The sequence below is a fragment of the Carlito syrichta genome, unplaced genomic scaffold, assembly GCF_000164805.1.
Source record: "Carlito syrichta isolate Samal-C Ts95f unplaced genomic scaffold, Tarsius_syrichta-2.0.1 Scaffold148222, whole genome shotgun sequence".
In the NCBI taxonomy this organism is placed as follows: Eukaryota; Metazoa; Chordata; class Mammalia; order Primates; family Tarsiidae; genus Carlito; species Carlito syrichta.
Window position 1 is genome coordinate 740,687 of NW_007092318.1, and position 21,837 is coordinate 762,523.

General features: G+C 38.9%; 1 protein-coding gene across 1 annotated transcript in view; it reads left to right on the forward strand.

Annotated features, from left to right (window-relative positions):
• Positions 1-21,837, forward strand: part of PHEX (phosphate regulating endopeptidase homolog X-linked) — a 142,594-nt gene that overhangs the window by 81,248 nt on the left and 39,509 nt on the right. Inside the window, exons 10-12 of the mRNA XM_008050518.2 lie at positions 509-602; positions 3,021-3,149; positions 17,988-18,089. Of these exons, the coding sequence (XP_008048709.1) occupies positions 509-602; positions 3,021-3,149; positions 17,988-18,089 (325 nt within the window). The remainder of the gene's footprint in view (positions 1-508; positions 603-3,020; positions 3,150-17,987; positions 18,090-21,837) is intronic.

A 21,837-nucleotide genomic window follows, 5' to 3' on the forward strand; every position in this document is an offset into this window, starting at 1 on the left:
ACTCGCTGATTACCCTAACCGGCACATTTTTGGAATGTGGGAGGACACTGGGGTACAGACATAGGAGAATGTGCAAATTCCATACAGAGAGTGGCCCTGGCAGGGGATCTACTTTTTCCTCATCAATGTTATAACAAAAGGACATTGAATGAAACAATGTTATTCAAGGACCTGCTGTTATTTGAAGGTATTCACAATTTCCAGACTTGAAAGGCTGTGCAACAGTGAACTCTATGTACTGCTAGGGAAAGCAAAATGCTTACTCTGAGGCCAGGGGCTGGAATCTTTATTTCATCTATCTGTATTAGGTGGTGAAAGGCAAGCCAATTTTGGTTGTGCTTATTCACATTGTATCATCTTATGTCATTTCTCAAGTGAAAGTTCTGCAGTTTTGTATGAGCAAGAGTTCTGTCCATGGAGATTTGCCAACTGTTTTTCCCAAGGTGTTCTGCAGAGCATCTGATATCGACCTAAAATACAATAAATGTGCATCTCTCTCTGTTAACAGGACCATTGCCAACTATTTGGTGTGGAGAATGGTTTATTCCAGAATTCCAAACCTTAGCAGACGCTTTCAATATAGGTGGCTGGAATTCTCACGGGTAAGTTTAAGAAGGTTGCAATGTTACATCACTGAATAACTTTATATGCCAGAATAGTTCATATGTTACCTGATCCAATAAAAATCATCTTTAGGGATTTAACAGAGGTAGTTTTGCAGGCCAAGCTCTATTTTTTTTTCTTTATTTCTTTTTGTTTGTTTAGGTATAACTTACATACAGGAAAATACACTTCAGCTCTGCTTTGATAGGTTATATAAAGATATTTAGGGCAAAAATTGAGGCTATCATGTTGTTTTCAAACTTCCCCTCTTGTTAGCACATTTTTTTCCCAGTGGCTTTAATTGGGTCACTGTAATTACAGTTTTAATATTTATTAGCAATATATTTGTAACTACTTATTTTCAGTATTCTGAATATTCAAAAAATATATATGTAATTTTTCATTTTTAATTTGGAGATGGAGTTTTGTTTTGAACTTTACCTAGATCTTTGATCTTTGAATCTATCCTAATTCCACTAGGTCCAAGAAACCCCAATTTAGTCTCCTCCGAGTTTTTGCTCCACTGCCTGAGATGCTTTTCTTCTCCCCCCTCTCCCGGCTGTTTAATCTTTGCTTCTCTCCACCCTCGCTCACCTCCCAATTTATACTAGTATTACTCTCATATTTGTTTCTGAGGCTTTGTCTGAGTAATTCTCCCACCAATAGAGGACTTAAAGATTTTGTGACTTAAAAAAATATTTTAAGCTTGTTTTTCTATCAATTTAAAGTTAAGTGAGGCTGGGTACACTGACTAGGCCTGTAATCCCAGCACTTTGGGAGGCTGACATGGGAAAATTGCTTTGAGACCAGGAGTGCAAGACCAGCCTGAGTAACATAGTGAGATCCCATCTCTATAAAAAATAATTTTAAAAAATTATCCAGGCATGGCAGCACACACCTGTAGTACCAGCTGCTTGGGAGACTGAGGGAGGATTGCTTGAGCCCAGAAGTTTGGGGCTGTGGTGAGTTGTGATTGCACCAGTGCAGTCTAGCATGGGTGACAGTGCAAAACCTTATCTCTAATAATAATAATAATAATAATAATAATAATAATAATACATTTAAGTGAATGTGAATTTTTTAAGTCATGATTTTATTTAACAGACATTTTAGTTATTGAAGAAACTCCTAAGTACAAAAATTCTTAGTGGGCCATTACTTTTGAAGAGTAGTGCAATTGTTTTGGATATATTTTGACTCTTTAAAGTCACTAGACTATATCTTTATAGAGAGCAGCATAAAACAACTATACATATTTAGGTCATGTCAGTGGGTTAAGATACAAAACAAGTAGATTTTTCTGTGTGTGTGTGTGTGTGTGTTTGTGTGTGTGTGTATTTTTAACATCTATGGATTACATAAAAGATGATACCCAGTCACTTTCCACCCCCACTGTGAAGAGAATGAGAGAGAGAGGTGTAAGAAGAAGTGTGTGAGAATTTGAGGTTAGGTATGAGGGGATGTTTCTTGAGCATGAAGTGCTAAATATAATATTGAATTGCTGAAGAAGGTTGTGGGATTTCTTTCTCTAGGAGTTTTAAAAATAGATCAATCCTTTACTTCTTAGAGGGGTTGTGTTTCCCAGAAAGCAGAGGAAGAACTGATGAATTTATGCCTTAATCCCTTTCACCCTGCTCGAACAAACTGGGTCTAACATTGTGCAAGGGTCACTTCCGGCTACCAATCTCAGGGCTTCCTTGCCTGCCTGCACTCCTAACTTCCAAGGGCAACTTAAACTTTATTTGTTTCTTTGTCTTCATCTTCATAAATAAACCTCTGAGCCTTCCAGGTCCTGCTTGGGAATCTTCTTACCTGTTTGTAAATGCTTCTTTGTAATGGTATAATTGGAACAGATGGGAAAAGCATTTACATCTGTATTTTACTTGTTTACCTGTGTATTCTTTGCTATGTCACAATATAAATATGTTTCCTGGGTTGTTCATGGTAGGCCACGTTCTCCTGGTCTGCCTTGTTGAGTGTACCACCCAGAGCAAGGAAACCCTTGCTGGGCGGAAACTTTGATCATTCATTGATTCTAGACTTGTATTAGTGGAATTTTAGTTCTCAGTAGATATTAGCTAATCTGGACACACTGGAACAGCATTCTCTCATGTCCCTGCTGACTGAAGAAATGCTATACCATTGTCCAGATCATTTGCTTAATGGGGGAAAATTGGAAGAAAAGTAGAAGTGATTATTTTTCACTGTTAAATGTTTTCACTTAGTTTTAAATATAACTGGGGACAAGCAGAATTTATTTTCTTCAGCTAATATCACCTTTTCCTCTACTGTCTGATACATGTTTATGGGTGGGGTGTGCAATGCTTTGTAGAATGTTTTCTTCAGGTTGTTTGACTATTTTTTAGCTGTAGGTTTTATCCAAAAGAAGCTCAATCTGGATCAATTTTCTCCTACAGGTAATCCAGGGGACTACAACTTTGCTGCCTCAGTGGGACAAATGTGTAAACTTTATCGAAAGTGCCCTCCCTTATGTTGTTGGAAAGATGTTTGTGGATGTGCACTTCCAGGAAGATAAGAAGGAGATGGTAAGTGGTGCTCCCCAGCTGTTAAAAAAAATGGTGATTTAGCCAGATATGACATGGGTATATTCAGTAGGTCAATGTCAGCCTTCTAGGTGTTAAGTTCATTATTTCACAATACATATACATTGTGAAATGATTTCCATCCATCACCACACTTATTTACCATTGTGTGTGTGTGTGTGTGTGGGGGGGGGGGATGAGGACACTTAAGATCTACTCTCTTCCAAATTCAAGTATACGATACATTATTAGTAACTATAGTCACCATGTTATGTGTTAGATCCCTAGAACTTATTTATTTTATAACCGAAAGTTTGTAGGGGTCTGTAGATGTTCTCTTCAGATTTTTTCAACTTCTCAGTGAAATAGAAAGAAAACTTATCAAGTGAGTGAGGATGGATAAGCAAATATTAAAGGATGAAGGAGACAGAAAAGGTATGAAATAGTTGTTCAGGAATGTTGGAGAGTGACTAAACTAAGGAAATATAATATAGCTGCTTAGAAGCAGGCACATATAGGTCTAGGTGAATTTGTGGTCATGAATTTAAAGAGAGATTCATCACGGTGGCAATGTCTTCTCCATGTTTCAGCTGCATTGGAGGAGTCTATTTTTTCTTCCAGCTTTATTGAGGTATACTTGACAAATAAAAATTGTATAAATTCAAGATGTAAAATGTAATAGTTTGAATTGCATATACATTGTGAAATGATTGCCACAATCAAATGAACACATCCATGACCACTCTTATTTACCATTGTGTGTGTGTGTATGTGTGTGTGTGTGTGTGTGTGTGTGTGTGTGTGTGTGTGTGTGTGTGTGTGTGGTGAGGACATTTAAGATCTACTCTTTTAGCAAATTCAAGTATATGGTACATTATTGGTAATTATAATAACCATGCTATGTGTTAAATCCCCAGAACTTATTCATCTTATAATTGAAAGTTTGTATTCTTTGATCAACATCTCTCTATTTCCCTATCCCCAGCCCTGGCCACTACTGTTTTGCTCTCTGCTTCTATAAATTCAACTTTTTAAAGAAGATTCCACATATTAATGAGATAATACAGTCTTTGCCTTTCTGTGTCTGGCTTATTTCACTTAGCATACTGTCCTCCGCGTTTTTGCAAAAGGTAGTATTTTATTACTTTTATGGCTGAATAATATTTCATTATATGGAATATTATATATGTCTGTATATATACAGATATATATACACACATGTGACTTTTTAACCTATTCATCCCTCAGTGGACATTTAGGTTGATTTTATGTCTTGGCTACTGTGAATAATGCTGCAATGAATGTGAGAGTGCAGATATTTCTTTAAAATACTGGGGATTTTATTTCCTTTGACTATATACCTAATAGTGAGATGGATGGATTGTACGGTAGTCCTATTTTTAATTTTTTGAAAATCCTCCATGCTGTTTTCTATAATGGCTGTACCAATTTACGTTCCCACCAACAGCGTACAGGCATTCCCTTTTATTCCATGAAACCCTCACCAACACTTGTTATCTCTTGACTCTTTGATAACAGCCATCCTAACGTGTAAGGTGATATCTGATTGTGGTTTTTGATTTGCATTTCCCTGATGATTAGTGATGTAAACCTTTGCATATACCTACTGACTTTTTGTAAGTTTTCTTTGGAGAAAAATGGCAGTAGTGGGAAATTGACAGGGGAGGGTGAGAGTGGAATTGGCAGTAGAGGGAATCTTCTGGGGGAGGGCGGGCACACCTCATCAACAAGGGTACATGCATAATGAACATTTGTACATCTAACCCTGAATGATACCCCACATCTTTAAAATAAAAAAGAAGTCTACTCAGATATTTTGCTTATTTTTAAATCAGTTTTTTTTTGCAATTGAGAGTATGTATTTGGAATTAGAAATTTTCATTTAGCCAGGTTTTTTGTGTGCATTTAAAAAATAAATGATCATTTATAAATGTCATGAAGCAAAATATCCTTGCACATTAACCAATAACAATCCATGTAGCCAGTCAGATATGAATATATGTGTAGCTTAGATGCAGGTGGACAATAAACACTAAATTTATTTTATCTTACTTTTAATTTTTTAATTTTAAAGATGGGTACAATTCAGGATTAGGTATAAAAGTGGTCATCATACAGGTAAAATTTTTGCGGCAAAGACATAACAGTCTATTAAGTCATGATTGTTCTAAATGGTATCATGCAGTGATACATAATAATACCAAATGGTTGGTATCATGCATTAGTGCATAATACATAATCATGTATGGTTACAAAATATATGATTATGTAGCATGCACTGAAGATTGTTTTGCAATACCATACATCTAAGTGATATGGAAACCCACTATTGTCTGTCCATATTGCCACAACCCTTAAAGAAAGGCATAATGAGTGTTTTGAGTGGGCTTTCACATACCTACATTCCTGAGAATTAACAAAAACTAAAATGAAAACAAAAATATATTCCTGTATCTCCTATACATTCCCTGTTATGTCAGGCCAAGGAACCCTTAATCCTCTGCAGACTGTACTCACTCAACTGAGAGCAATGAATTCCTACTCACTCTCTCTCTCTTTTTTTTTGAATTGGAGTCTCACTCTGTTGCCCAGGCTGGAGGGCAGTGGCACACTCATGGCCACCCAACTGTCGACCTGCTGGGCTCCGGTGATCCTTTCGCCTCAGCCTTCTAAGCAGCCAGAACTACAGGCACGCACTATCATGCCAGACTAATTTTTTAATTTATTGTAGAGACGAAGTCTTGCCAAGTTGCCCTGGCTGATCTCGAACCTGTGGGCTCAGGCAATCCACTTGCTTTGACCTCCCAAAGTGCTGGGATTACAGGCTGAGCCACCGAGCCCGGCCCTATTCATTCTCTTTTATCAGTGGTCATAGATTTAAAAATATAGCACCCCTATATAACCATAAGCCTTTTAATTTATGTTACTTTTTGTGTGTTATAACTACTAATCAACAGTATGTTGTAGTGAATAATGTTTTACTTTGTAATAGGCTCTGTGAACTTCTTTTTGGTAGCCAGTTCTGGGAAATGTGGACCATAAATGGTACTATTAATAAAATGCGGCCGTAACTTGAGTTCTATATGATGCTCTTCAGTCACGTAGTCAATGTATAGGTACCAGCAACCCTAAATTTATAAAAATGGTCTGTGAAACCTAAGGAGTGAGCAGGACAGTTCCAGAAATACTAGGAGCCAGGTTCTGTCTCCCTGAATTCTGAATTGAGAAATAAACTTCTTTCTACCAGTTCCTTGCCTCTTGATTTATTGGCATCAAGAGATAGCAGCTGAGTGTTTACTCGGCCTGTAGCATAGGTACATTTCCCCATGTTAGTTTGCTTTTACTGTCTTTGGATAGTTTAGATAATTTTCTGTTACAGTTGAGATTTTATATTTGAACCTGAAAGTTTTCTTGCAAGCAAATCCACTGAAGAATTAATGTCTTATTTCAAAATTCTCAATATTCTCATTGTGTGTTTCCTTTTGCTCTTTGCTCAGAATAAAGAGATGGAGCACTTATTAGATAACCACAGTGGTAACATTATAAGCTCTGGGACGGATATAAAAACAATTAAAGGGATAATGGAAGTTTTTAAAAAAGGACTTTTTTTGGCAGTAGAAAAATTTTAACTAATATGAAAAGTATGTGGATTAAATTTGTTTTTCTCAGTTTTGGTGTGAAAGTCCCTTTTCCAAGTATCAGGGTGTGACATTCTAAAATAAAGTTGATTTTGGCAATTCCCCCCCCTTATTTTGAAGTACATAGGGGTAGTGTGGTAGTTATGCAGATATTCATCTCTTTTTTACAAAACTGTTAGCCTCCTTTATGCTGAAGCTATTTGCCTCAGAGAATACTTAAGTTAGAAACTTATAAGAGAAATATCTAGCTTTTTATAGCCTTGTAACAAGGCTTCCATCCAAGAACCACCTGGAACCACTGATTTACTTGAAAAACATTCTGTATTATTAGCTACAGTCCAAAGAAAAAGAAAAACAGAAAGATCCCCACTGGGGCAAATTCCAGAGACTCTAACTCAGAGGAAAGGCTGCCATTGTTTATTTACCAAAAAAGTTTGCTAAGCAAATGAATATGGTCAGAAGGTGAAATTTCAGGTACTTCTCAAATTGTCCTGTGTACAAGAATCACATGAGGATCTTCTTTTTAAAATGCAGAATATCACTACATTTTAACTAGGGTCTCTTAAACTTGGGTTTGGGGTGGGACCCAAGAATTTGCTAACAAGCTCCCAGGTGCTGCTGCCACTGATGGTCCAGGGACCACAATTCGAGCCACAGGGCCTTCACATCATTTGTTTGTTTGCAAACAGTTACCACCAAAAACACAAGCCCTAGTGATTTATGGGAGTAGACCAGGCCAGTTGACTTGGACAGTAATATTTCATTTACCAAAACCTGTTGCATTAGTGCAAGTAACTCCTTCAATTTCAGATCATTGAAAATTTCTGTGATTCAGATTGGTTTAAATGGACTGTGAAAAACCTTGTGTGAGGGTCTCTATGCTTATTCCCTCCATTTATGAACTTTTAGTTTTCCTTCGAAAACTGGTACCTAGATTTTTCTGAGGGACTCCTGCCTGCTTCTCCTCAGTATCTTTGTTTCTAAAGCCTCTTGATGACAGGGCTGGCCCAACTTCCTCTGGTTGGCACCCTCTATTCTAAAGGGTGAATGAGAGAGAGCAAGTCACCTTGAGGTTTTCTTTGTAAAGGAGAAATCCCCTCACCACTCCTGCAGATATCTGGCTCTTCCTAACTTACCTATCAGAATTCTCTTTTTTCCCCCCTCACTGGGGAAAACCTAATTCCACATTCCTATTTCCTTATGCAAGCGTGCATGTGCACACACAGATACACCAATGCACCCTCATACTCATTTCACTCACAGGACTATAAGAATTTAGTAAATTTAGGCCGAGCTCGGTGACTTAGCCTGTGATCTCAGCACTTTGGGAGGCTGAGGCGAATGGATTGCCTGAGCCCCCAGGTTCAAGACCAGTTTGTACAACCTGGCAAGACCTCATCTCTACTATAAATAAAAAATTAGCCGGGCATGGTAGCATGTGCCTGTAGTTCCGATTACTTGGAAGACTGAGGTGTAAGGGTCGCCAGAGCCCAGCAGGTTGACGCTGGGGTGCAATCCAGCCTGGGCGGCGGAGTGAGACTCCAATTCAAAAAAAAAAAAAAAGGATTCAGTAAATTTAATTAGAAATGGTAATAATAGCATGTAGAAAAGGAGACTCCTTTAACAGAAAGCCTCCTTAAGATGTCGTTTAAAATGATCTCTTGCTTTTCAGCTAGGAGGACAGAGGCTTAACCCATGTAGGATTGGCCACAAGCCCTGCCTGCATATGAGGGACAGGCCAGTGGAGTGAGAGTAGAGAACACTGGGCGGTGATTCTCTTTGTGGTCTAAAGTAATACTATCCAATAGAACCAAAATATGAGCCACATATGTAATTTTAAATTTTCTAGTAGCCATAATAAAAAAGTAAAAGGACACAGGTGAAATTAATTTTAATAATATATTTTATTTAATTCAATCTATCAAAAATATCATTTTAGCACATAAGTAATATAAAGTCAATAATATAATAGTTTACATGCTTTATTTCATACTTGAAATCCCACTTGTATTTTATACTTACAGCATACCTCAGTTTGGACAGGTTACTTTTCAGGGTTACTAAGTGGCTACTGTACTGGACATATAACAGTTCCAGTCTCAAAGAAGGCTCCCTTGAGCTCAACATGGCAGGGTTCAGTCCCTAGGTGAAAGGGCACTAGTAGCAAGGACTGGGGGGAAGGTATTGTTGTTCCCTGGCCAACTGGATTTCTATGGTTTAACTATAACTATAGTTTTAACTATAGTCGTTAAACTATAGTTTCTAGAAAATTCAGTATATCTGGAGTTCCCATTTGAACATTTTGGCTAAGTTCTTCTATATAAACCATATCTTGTTTTATTTTGCTGAAGGCACTATATTCCCAAACTACTTATCTTTATTCATATATCTCAACTCTGCCAGTAGGCAGTTTTTGGTGTGCCCTCAAATTTTCTGTTTCATTATATAGTGAATCTTGTTAAGGAAAATAATTATTTCAACACTTGTTAAAATACTATAGAAGACTTTATTCAAGACTAATTCAGTAGGTGTCAAATTTATTGCAATAGGGGAGAAAGATTGGGCTCAGCTTCAAATATGGCAAAGACAGCTGGGGATTTATAGCCAATGAGCAGAATGGGGTGTCAATGGATGGAAAATTACTAAGAGGAGACTTCAAGAGCAAGGGAATGCTTGCTAAACCAACTTAACAGGATTTTTGCTGAAGGCAGGCTAGAGGGATAAGATATGAAGGGTTGGAGATTCTCTCCAAAATTACTTAGCAAGATTGTTGCTAGAACTGGACTAGGCAGGCTTGGCAAGGGCAGGAAGTTGGTGAGGGTGAAGAGGGCTCAGAGGAGCCTGACTAAACTTTGGTCAAGGAGAGAGTCTTTGTCAGTTCTCAGATTAAAGCTAAAGTCACTGGTCTTTTATTTTATATTAAAACATTCTATATGCAGAAGGTTAATCTAGTTAAAGCAGAGCAAATCTATTACATTTCAGATTTAGACTTCATTAAGTGAAGAACTAAAACTTTATTTCCTGTGTAGAATAATTCACCAATTTCTCCTGCACTCTAGTGGCTTATTCCTTTTCCCTTTTACTTTAAAGACATTGTTCATGTCCCCAAGTAAAGACATAGATGACCTATAATATTTTCTCTTTTTCTGAGCTTCTCTCTGCATGAGCAATTCCAGTAGTAATTCTTCTCCTAAGAACAGAATTCTCCTCCCACCCCATACTGCTGCAGCTGCTGTCGAAGCCTTAAATACCCACGTGGGTCCAATTGCATTGGTGGAATTTGAACTTGCAACCCCCATACACTAGGAGTTCACCTCATTAGTGAGCCAAGATAATTGAATTGATGTACTTCCATTAATATTCTTTAAGTTTTCCAAATTCCCTGCTCACCATTTCTCTCAGTGGTTGAGTAAATGAGATGTAACTATAATGTTGATGACAGAAGTCACATGAAAGTCAGTGTCATGCATTATAGCATTGCCCTTATACTGAGGAGTTCTTCGTTCCTTGCAGGTGCAGCTGCTTATGCGGGTTCCTCTCAGTAAGATCATTGTACAGATAAAAATTCTTTTGACACAAATTGTGCAAAGGAAGGATATTCTCTCTGGCTACCAAATATCCCTGTTTCTGTTTGTCTGGTAAATGATGTTGGCTATTATCATCAAGACCACTTTCTAGAGAATCTGTGCTGAAGACCTGTCTGAATTAAAGCAAACCACAATGATTTGGGTTTAAAAGAGCTTTTTAATATGGTTATAAAATATTTACCTTAACCAGACAAAGTGGGGACCAAAGGGAGGTCCAAACTTTACTTGTACAATGTCCATTTGTATAACTAATCCTGAATTGTACCCCACATCTTTAAAATAATATATATATAAAGAAATTACACCCAATTTTCTGCATCTCACAGCCCAGCTCTACCCTTACTAATCTAGGCAAATTGGTAAACCTCTTTGAGCCTCTTTTCTTGTTTCTAAATGATGCACGAGTTTCTGTGGCTACAGTAATGCTGTGTGACAATCAGTCACAAAGCTTCCCTGGCATTCTACAATGAGTAGTTACTGCTGATGCATCTGGAGTCAGTGGTAGGCCCCCAGGCAGCTCTGCTGATTTGGGCTGAGCTGGATAGAATATCTGGGGGTTGGCTAATCTAGGTTGGCTTTGGCAGAGGTGATTGGGATGACTTGGGTCTGCTCCATGTGTCTTACTTCCTTTGACTGGCTAGCCTGGGCATGTTCTCATAGTGATGGCAGAAGTGCAAGTGAGCAAGCAGAAACATATGAGGCCTCCTGAGGCCCAGGCTCAGAACTGGCATAATGTCATGTCTGCATTGTGTTGGCCAAAGCGAGTCACAAGACCAGTCTGGATTTACAGAGTGGGGAAATAGACTATGTTTTTCATGAGGGGATCTGCAAAATCACATGGCAGAGGGCATAGATAAAGGAAGGAGTATAGAATAAAGCCATCATCACAGTGTATCACAAATGGGGTTAAAAATAGTACCTACCTTTTTGGCTTGTGGTGAAGATTAAATTAGATAATCCATGTGGAAGACTTAACACAATACCTGATGCATAGTAAGTATTCAGTGAACGTCAACTGCTGTTATCACTGTGTCCCATGCCTAACGTTAATAATAAAGATAGAATTCATAACATCAATGTCCTGGCATGGGCTGTGGCAACTCCTGCATCTAGATTGCCTCTTTCTAATTTATCTTAGAAAGAGTGAGAGTGATTGAGGTCCCTGGGGTGGGGGGGCGGGGTGGGGTAGGTAGCTATTGCTACTCTTCCATACACACCCAACATAGTAGCTTTCAGTTGGGATAAAGATCCTTTTAATGCAGTGTCCTGGCCACATTCCAGAACTTACTCTATCATTTAACACTAAGCCCGGCTCATGGGAGAGGCTCATGAAATTACTCAAGGAGCCAAATATTTCTATAACAGGTCCAGATTTCATAACTCTCTACAGGCTAAATCTTGTTGCAACAAATGTCATCAGACCCCAATACTGACAGCTCGATTTATGCAACCTTTGGTCAAGTGACATCTAGCAAAACAAGTAAGTTAGATAGCTCAGTGGGAATTCTTTTGAAATAAGGGTTGATGCTTACTCTTGCCCTTGTCCTTGACTGTGCTGCCGTGATGAGGACACATTAGCCCACTTTTCTTGTTTGTCGTCTCCATCTCTGGCTAGCATTGAGCACATTGCCTTTGCAACATATTATCAGTCACAGTCTTGTCAAGCAGATCCTATCAGACCTATGGAATGTGAAAACCCTGCACAGGAAATTAATTTCCTGAAAGAAAGCATTTATGCCTTCAAACAGATGTGAATATTGGGAGTGACAAGACATAGTTACTTGCTCAGGGGAGTTTGCCCACAGCCAAAGGCTGGACCATTATGAGACTGGTTGACTTGTAAATATTATTCTGGTTTCTGATCCATTCCCTCTCAGAGCTGGGAAGTGGGAAACAAGAAAAGATGAGTTATAAAATTAGAACACAGCCTATACGTTCATATCTAGTAAATATGAGTTTACTTCTTGCCAGCCCAGTCTTATGGATATATGCCTTTTGATAAAAGGTCATGCTAAACTCCTCCTGCACCACCAAACTAACACTTTTATAGCATGACTTGGGCCCAAATAATTTGATATTCTTTTTTTTCTTTGCCAACATGTTTAATAGCTGTGCAAATTTGCTAATCCCGACAAACTGGTATGATTTATTAGCTGCCAGAAGCCTCAGCATTTTCTAACTAACTTTAGTTTTTCTGGCTTAACCACTTATCCTACCTCAATAGGACATTTCTTTATTTCTTAGTTTAATGCCATAATTTTATTTTTATCAGGAGTCAGTTCAAACTCATTTTTTGTAAATAGTTGCAGCATAAATAAATAGTAAATGAATATTTAATATTTATTAGTGCGTTGATTTATTTAATGTCTATATTTCTAGTGAAGTAACAATTGCCATAAAGAAAAGTTTTAGGAGGCCCCTGAGATTTCAGTCTATGTATTCAGGGTTAAGTATATAAATTATAAATGATGATTTCCATTTTTCACATTCACTGATCAAGTGGTTACAACTCAAGCAAACTTCCTCTACTCTAGACCAATGGGAAGAATGGAAATGTTTTAATAAGATATAACTTCCAAATATAGTAAAGTAGAAAACCTATTCAGCATTATTCATTTTAGTTAAGAATTTTGTTAGCATTACATTAATTTAAGGTTGATGCACACAATCAACATTGATGATTTTTCTTTTTCTTTCGTTCTTTTCTATTTGCCTATCATTATTTATACCAGATATGCAGTACACACACACACACACACACACACACACACACACACACACACACACACACACATCATTCTTAGCTATTCGTTCTATGCCATGTTAACATCACCAATATCAAAATGGACTAAGCTAACTTTTGATTTCCACGAAAGTTTATGTTTACTTATAGGCTTCAGTCATTCCAGAGACATTTGCTGTGAATTTTATCCCCTAATATAAAGATGGATTTGCTACTCGCTGATGAATTCTAAATATGGATTCAGGCTTTGAATTGCCAAACCAGAATAGCTTTCTCTTTTTAAAAACGAATTCACCTAAAAAGAGTACCCTGCATTTTTTTCCTTTTTCAACTTTCATATTGTTAAATTTCCTGATCATATTTGAGCAACCACACAGTATTGGTGAGTTTGTTAATATGCTCTCATTGTATTGCAGAAATAACTATTATATCTTAGCATATATGAAAGATAGCTGATTCAGTTTCAGTTCTTTGCTAGATACCCAATGGATGTTTTGAAAAGCATAAATTGATCAACTTGTATTTGCTGAGCATCTACTGTATGTCAGTAGTAGGAATAAACATGAGATATAAAGTCATGTCATATGAAAAATCATATCACATGAGATGAAATCATAAAGCTAATAAAAATTTAAATTTGCAGAACACTTAGGTTTGCTTACATATTCATAATCTCATTTGATTTAAATCGTGGTTCCTCTTCTCCAAGTGTATGGGTCTTGTTGGAGAGACCAAATAAGTAAAAGTGAAAAGATGATTAAACACACATTTGTATTATTCTGATTAGAAGTCTAATGGGAACTTGGAGAAGGGACTGAAAGTGTGGGTTTAGGTGTTTGGGATTCATGGATGTGAGGCAGGATTTGAGTTGACTTTGTAGGATTTTTTTATTGCCAGAGACCAAGCTTTGAAGAAAACTACAGCTGACATTGGGGCAAACTGACCCCTTCTTCTCAAAGCAGTAATGGCATATGTCCATTCAAATGCATTAATAGAACCCCCATGACTCATTTACGCAAAATACAAAATTCTTATGTCCATGTGATGGGAGAAAGGGTAAGGAGAGGGCAAGAGAGATAATTTATAATTTGCTAAGATAGGAGCATCTCATTTTTTAGAAAAAGCCCTGGGTGCAAGGGTGATGCCGCATACATGTGCATGTGTGATTCGCCAGTGTCTGGTGTTTGATGTAAAAAACGATGGGCAAAATCCTGAGGTGAAAAGAATGAAAAAGGGATAATCCACTTTTAAATAACACTAGTTGAAGAAAAGAACAACAGCCTATAGGTAACAAATGAACTGTATTTTTACCATAGAGAGCCATAAAATCAGAAATAAATAGATGCTTAACAAAACGTGACTTTGCCTGGAGAGCCCTTACCCCGAATGTAGCAGATTTTTACCATAATAACACTTGAGTTTATTTTATATGTTACATTCTGAACTTTGACCTAAATAAATATTTCTTGTGGATAACTTTACCTTAGGACTCCCACTTTAAGTGATTTCTATTAATGCTATATGCTGGCTGGTTGGGGTGTTAGGTCAAGATTTGATGAAGAAATCCTATTTCTCTTTTTTTTTCATATTTTAAAATTACAACAGGCTTTTGCTGCCTTGGGGAACATGACTTGACTGAAGGCAATGCTATTATGTGATACCGTGGAGCAGTCTAAAGATAAAAATCAGAGGTGTTCCATGATTTATCTTCCTAGTTCCAGCATGCTAAAAATCATTATTTCTCTTATTTGCATTGACATGCCAACCAATGACATTAATCATCTTCAAAGATTTTCCTTGTTCTTGAAGTCTGTTGGGGTAGTTCATCACCATTTCATAGAAAATGTTGTACAATATATCTGTGAGTCTGCCAAAAAAATTTGAGATCCTGAGATGGAGCTAAGGTGGGAATGATGTTACCTGAAAGGACAAGGACAAAGGTCAACTGAGGCTTATGGGAAAACAAAAAGTGTAAAGTGATTTACCTGCATTTTGATATATATGAAAGAGCCACAAAGAGAGTGAGTTTTCAAAGTGAGGATTTAGGGAAGACAGAGGTGGTGGAACCTGGCAGTGGGAGGGGAGGAGGAAAGGAAAGGTGGAAGAAGAAGGAAGGTGCACATGAGTAAACTATGTGTTATTCTTCTTCCTGGCAATGGGCTGAAATCTTTTTTGCCTATTTTTCTTTCCAATCAGAATGCTAATCAGCATGTTGCAGACAAAGAGATGTGGAAACCCATGCAAATATGCTTACAACATTTATGAAATTGATAGCCATTTTAACACCTAGGAATGGCCAGGAAGGGGCCTATGAAACCAAGCTGCTTCTAGAGAAGTATCTGGAAGCACTCAGCTCCATTTTAATAGTGAATACATACTTTATTTAAATGCCCCAAGGAGAATAGGGGCAAAATGACCTTGACATTCACCATAGGAATCCCAAAATCCAAAATTTGTTAAAGATCTCTTTAGCTTGAAGAGTGCCTATTTTGTTCTGTTTGATTAATTAATTTATTTTTAACTATAATAAAAGCAGATTTTACACCTTATCCCAAATAAATATTTTCCTTGGACGTGTTCAGCTTTTTGCTTATTCTTTAGGTGCTATTATATTGCTACATGCTGGCCAGGGTATTGAGAGGAAACCTTTTGTTGTCTTCTTTGTCCTTATCTATAAATCTCCCCTTATCTGATGAGGTTACAGTCCAGGACCCCCCAGTGAATGCCTGAAACCACAGATAGTACCAAACCCTATATATATTATCTTTTCCCGCTATACATACATACCTATAATAAAGTTTAATTTACAAATTAGGTGAAGTAAGAGATTAATGACAATAACTAATAAAATTAATCACCTGATGACATTGATTTGGTCACTTAATCTCTCAAATCAGTTCGTCCACTTATTTCCATCCCCCTTACCCCTCTCTAATTTGAGAATATATTATTTCTCTTTCTATGTGAAGGTGATGGGCCGGCTGTTGTGTTACTACATGATAAGGTCATAAAGACGTAGGGGTGCTGGTGATAGCTTAGGTAAAAGATCTAGTCTCTGGAGATTTCCTTGTTATTTTAGCACCCTCTCTTCCCCTTACATGGGTTTTCTGTTTGAAATGGTGACTTCTGCAGCTTCTAACCGGTCCCCTTCCACTTCCTGGCATTTTCCTCTGATTTTGGGGGGACACCTCTGTTGTTGGTAGAAGCTCTGAGCTCTTCACTGTCATTTTTGCTCTGTGATCAGATCCTGGCTCTGACCCTCACTAGCTGTATGAGCTTGAGCATATGATAGACTCTCCTGACTCAATTTCCTTATTTGTCAAATAAACAGCTACCCCTAGACTAATGGGCCTCAACCCTGGCTGCACATTAGAATCACCTGGGGAGTTTTTAAACCTCCCAGTCCTCAGGGTGGACCTTAGACCAATGACATCAGCATCCTGATGCTCAGGCCTCAGGATTTTTTTATTTTTTCACTAATTTTTTTTCAGGATTATTAAAGCTCCCCTGAAGATCTCAATGGGAAGACAAGGTTGAGAACCATTGATTCTTGATGTTTAAAAGGTCTTTGCTCTTCTATCAGTTTATGTTTTTATAATGCCCCAATCCCAATTGAAGTTTCTCTTCTTCTAATGTTTTTACTAAATTAGGAAGAAATAACTGTGAAGCTACCCCCCCCTTCCATCTGCTGTTTGTTCTTATTTACATACGATGGAACCCAGCCCACTGATTTACAGCTCTGGTTCCCTTACAACTGTTATTGAACTGAAAACATAGCTGAAAACTTATTAAACAGAAAAAAAATTATTTTGAGTTTTGTGCTGACAATTCATTATGAAACCAAGGAAAAATGTATAACTTCTTTCCTTCTAGAATTAATGTGGACCATTTATTTATAGCCCTATAATCACACATGAAAAAAATCATTCTGTGGCCAAACCCAGTTTCTTTCTTGGATGTCCCATTGAGAAAGCCAAAGCATCTCTGCCGGAGAATGTGATTTTGAGGAGTTTGCATCTATGAACAGGCAGGGCCTCCTCAAACTGCTGCAAGTGGGCCTCTAACTGAAGTGTCAGCATTTCTTTTACTTCAGTTTTCTCTTCTGGCCCATGGACACTGGCAGCAAAGCCAGGGCACACATGTTCTCACTGTGGGCATGGTCTCACTGTTCAAACATTTGGGAACAGGTCTTTCTGAAGATGTCCTTTGTGTAGCAGTCCCCTTTAGACCTACCATTATAGAGTGGAAATAACAAGACTTTTTTTGAGCTGCCGGAGGATAGAAAGGAGAGTAGGACAATGATGCAGAACAGCCAAACATTTGGTTTAACCAGTGACACTAAATTTGGAAAGAACTGAGGTCTTGAAATAAGTCTGATTCATGTTGGTGAAGTGTCCTTTAGGGTGCTGGCTCTTCCTGCCTGTTTCTAACAGGATCTCTTTCAACTGTTCCTTCACTTCTTCTGCAATGCTTATCTGAATTGCACAGCCCATACCTTTGCCTGTCTCTCCCAGTCTCTTATTAAATGATTGAAGTTAGTTGCTACTTTAGTAGCTACAGACAGGTAAGTTATTAGTTTGTATAACCTGTGGTGAATTTCTTTCCCCACATAGTTCTTTTACAGCTGGGCCACCTCATCATTCTCATGGAAATAAAAAGTTAGTTATTTTTAATGGTAGAAAAAGGGGATTTGTCCTGGGAAAATAAATGTTGCCAGAGCATGGACTTAAGCTGAAAGAACCTCTTACCATGTTGAGCATTAAACTATTTTTCATGAAGCAGATTTTGGCCCAGAAGATCTTGTCTGAAGCTTCTTGGTTTTGACACTGCCTCTTTGGGTATTTTCTTGTAGATGGAAGAGTTGATTGAAGGTGTTCGCTGGGCCTTTATTGACATGCTGGAGAAAGAAAATGAGTGGATGGATGCAGGGACAAAAAGGAGAGCCAAAGAAAAGGTAAATATTCATTTTGATGAAAATAAATATGAATTTTGGTTTAATGGATTTTCATGCTTGACGTTGACTGTGTAGTTGGTTTTTATGTTCACTGGTCTATTGATTCAGAATGACCCCAGAGTTAGGTGTCTGCCTTTGGATGAATATGTATATTTCGTTGCTAAGAGGTAAGAGAAAATAAGATCTGACTTCTCCTTTTTCTAACTGCATTTTGAAACACTTTGTAATTCAGCCTTTCCTTCTCTCCTAATTGCTGTCCGTAAGAGGCACACTGCTTGCTGCCTGGTGAATTTTGTCATAGACTATCATTGAATATGGCAGAATGCAGAGCAGTGGGGAGCCACGGAGAGCAGCTTGCAGAAGAGCCCTCAAGATGCCAAGAAGAAGAAAACCCATATTGGCAGCATGTCATTCTGCTCTGTGCATGATGTGTGCAAACGTCCTGGGGCAAATCTTTTCCTGTAACCAGGAAGATCTCCTTCCTAACCCATCATTTGGCACAAGTAACCCAAAAAGCATGCCTGTAAACTGTATTCCTAGACCACTGTGTAGGAATACCAAAGTATTTCCTAATAGAAGTGGACACTTGCTGGGCCTTGTAAAATTTTCTGATACTATGCAACAAGATAAGGGAATACATGAGAAAAGTATTGACAGACATGCTGTTTAAAAATAAAGAAGCAGACCTATCTTGAATTTGAGGTATTTGGATGGAGCTGAAACTCAAGTGTGTAGGGTACGCCTGCTACAATCTTAATGGATGCCACTCTGCAGTTGGCAGACTCTGAAATTAGAAACATTTCTTCCTTTGAGGGTTTTTTTTTGAGACCTTTCTGATGATAGCAATCACCTGGGTTGCCTGTATGTGCCATAGCTTTCTGGGCCCTGCCCCAGAAAGGTCTAGTTTAGTGGCTCAAGAGTGCAGGCTGAACATTTGTGAATTTAGCCAGTCTCCTAGGTGATTGTTATTTCTAGGCAGGCCGGGCTCAGGGAGCACCGCTTAGAGTCATATTGAGCACAAATCTTTTTTCTTTATGGTCAAGAAATAAAGAGGGCAATATTCTGGGAATGCTTAACCTTGTTAAAATGAGAACATGCAGAGGTTTAGCAAGGATATTTTCTAAAGCTTTAAACTCCCAAGATGGATAAACATTGCCATAGATACTTTTGTCAATAGACATGAAAAGGCTGTTTGTTCAGTGTTTATAGCAAAGAAAGAGCTTGGATGGTGGGTGGCAAGGCAGTGCTGGAAGAAGACAAAGGGTAAGTTTGAATTTTTTTCCCCTCAAAAATCTGTCAAAGCTGTCTTAAGTCACGTTAGGCACAAGCTGATGAAGGCAAGAGCACATGGGCTGTGATGGGAAGCTCTCCAGATGGTAGACAACTTTCAACACCAACATATTGTTGTTTTCTGAAGGCTTCATGTGTTTGCTGAGCTAGCTTGTGATATCTGAACAGGATATGTCTTACACTGGGTAGTTGAGTGCTCAGTGTATCAGGGGCTCTTTATCCTAGCCTGACTCCTCGTGGCCTGAGGGGTTGCGTGCATGAATTAGTACAGGGCCACCAGTGTGGAGGGTGGGGTGCAGTGTGTGTTGGGTGTATGTGTTATGAATGACTAGATGCCAGGGGGATGTTCTGGGAAAAGCAGTATGGGTAGAGATAGTTTCAGGAAGCTCTTCTTAGTTGCATAAGGAAGTGGGTGCCTTGCAGTTGGGTCTCTGGGCAAGTGGCCCATAGATCCTTGAAGGACTATTCTCAGTCCTTCTAATATTAGACGTACCTGTTCCTGTTTGTCACCTTCCTCCCTGAGTTGCTCTCCGGTTTTCTATTTAATTTCAATGAGAGTTGTCAGCATTTCTTCTAAAAGTACTCTTTGAACACTCTGCTTTCTTTGAGCTGAGTTCAACTTGCCGGGAACTCCACTAGTTCCTTGACAGGTACAAATATCAAAGGCAATTGTCCTACTGGATCTCACCATGTTCCCAGAGTATATCTTGTATTTCAGAGTTCAGAGAAGTTACTTTAATGAAAGGCAAGAAGGAGGGATGTTGTCCAAGAATTTTCAGCAGTACTCTGAGTCGGATCCTGCCCTGGATCCCAGAGGATGTAGATTTTCTTTTTCAAAAATTAAATGAACTTGCAGTTCTGGAAATGACCTCTGAGTGGAGCTCTTAGTACTCACAAAGAACACTTACGGAACAGAAGGCTTTTATGCAGCTTTCTACTCTGGAGTTGTTTTTGAAAAATTATTTTTTTTTTCTTGCCCTTTTTCTCTGCTGTCCTCGATTTGATTGCCTTTTAATAGTCAACAAGAAAGGAGAGGCTCTGCCTAATAATTCCTTGAATCTTAGATGGAAATCTATCTTAGGGCTTTGTCTTTCTGATACTGAGTAGCCACTGCATTAAGAAAGGATTTGCCTGCATTTGAGGTGGAGGTGAATAATTCGCCTGCTCTTCCTGGTATGACTTGGCACTGTTCTTTGGGCATGTGTTGTGTGCAGTATATCACCCAGGCGGAAGATTTCTCATCAATAATAGTGCCCACACTGGGCCAATGCTGAGTCACTTGGCAACCCATTGGGAAAGCTGGAAAAATGTTCTGATTTGCGATGGGGAGCTTTTCTTTCCTTCACCATGAAGTTCTGGACTGCGGCTAATTACAGTGCTTCCTAAGCGATATCACCTCCGTATTCCACAGTGAGGGACCTCCTGAACTGGGCAGATCCAGATACCTGCAGTGGTCTGAGGCCTAACACCTTGGCTTTTGTGGCAGTAACCCCATCTCCAAATGGAAGTGTGTGGATGTGGCTTTGTTGTGCTCTTTGCTAGGGGCAATCACTGTAAAAGACGAATGAGGATGCCTCTGCTCCCGTGAAGGGTAAATTTGTTATCTCTGTCTCTCTACCTTTTCTTGCTCTATCTCTTAAGAGGTCACTAGTGGCTTTTGTGTTGTGAAACTGATGGTGCAGGTTTTGAGTAGAAATTTAGTATTGTGAAATAAGCATCAATTTTTGTCTAGGATTCCCTGTTCCCTACAAGCATATGCTCTTATTGTAAACAAGCAGCAAAGGACAGAAGGTCTGTTTTTTTTTCTTCTGGTTTTCATAGCTGTTGACTGAATGTATGGTGATAAAGGGAGGATTTGCCCTTTTGAGGGCAGAGGAGGAGGATCTCAAGGTCACTACAGAATGATTCTGAGGCCTGGCAGGAGAAGGTCTCAGCACCGCCTTGGGCTGCCCTGGCCAGCTCTGTGTCAGATCAAAAGAAGTAGCTTCCTGAATTCAGCTCCTCCCCAGCTAGATTCGATTCTGTAGCCCAAAGCTGAATCCCTTCTGATTATTTGTCTGTACTCTTTGCCCCTGGGACCCAAGCTCATCAGGCCGCACCGAGAAAAATATCAGATGGGATTCACAGGGAGGTAGCATCCTAAATTTGCTGTGAGGGAGTGGCCTTTACCTTAGCCATAGCAGGTGCAGAGAAGTCTACTACACGGTCCCAACTCTACTGGCATGTCACTCCCACGCACAGGCTTTGACTGAAGTGGGAAGCGCTCTCTTGCAGAGGGCAAAATAGGTGGAGCTCACCTCTTTGGTCTCTAAGCTCTGTCAATCCTTGGTATTGGATTTCACCCAGGTATGCAGTCAGTGCCCTCATTACAACCCAACCCAGTGGCTCCCAAGGTGTGGTTCCAGACCAGCCTCAGCATCTGGGAACTTGTTAGAGATGAAAATCCACCCCCACCCCC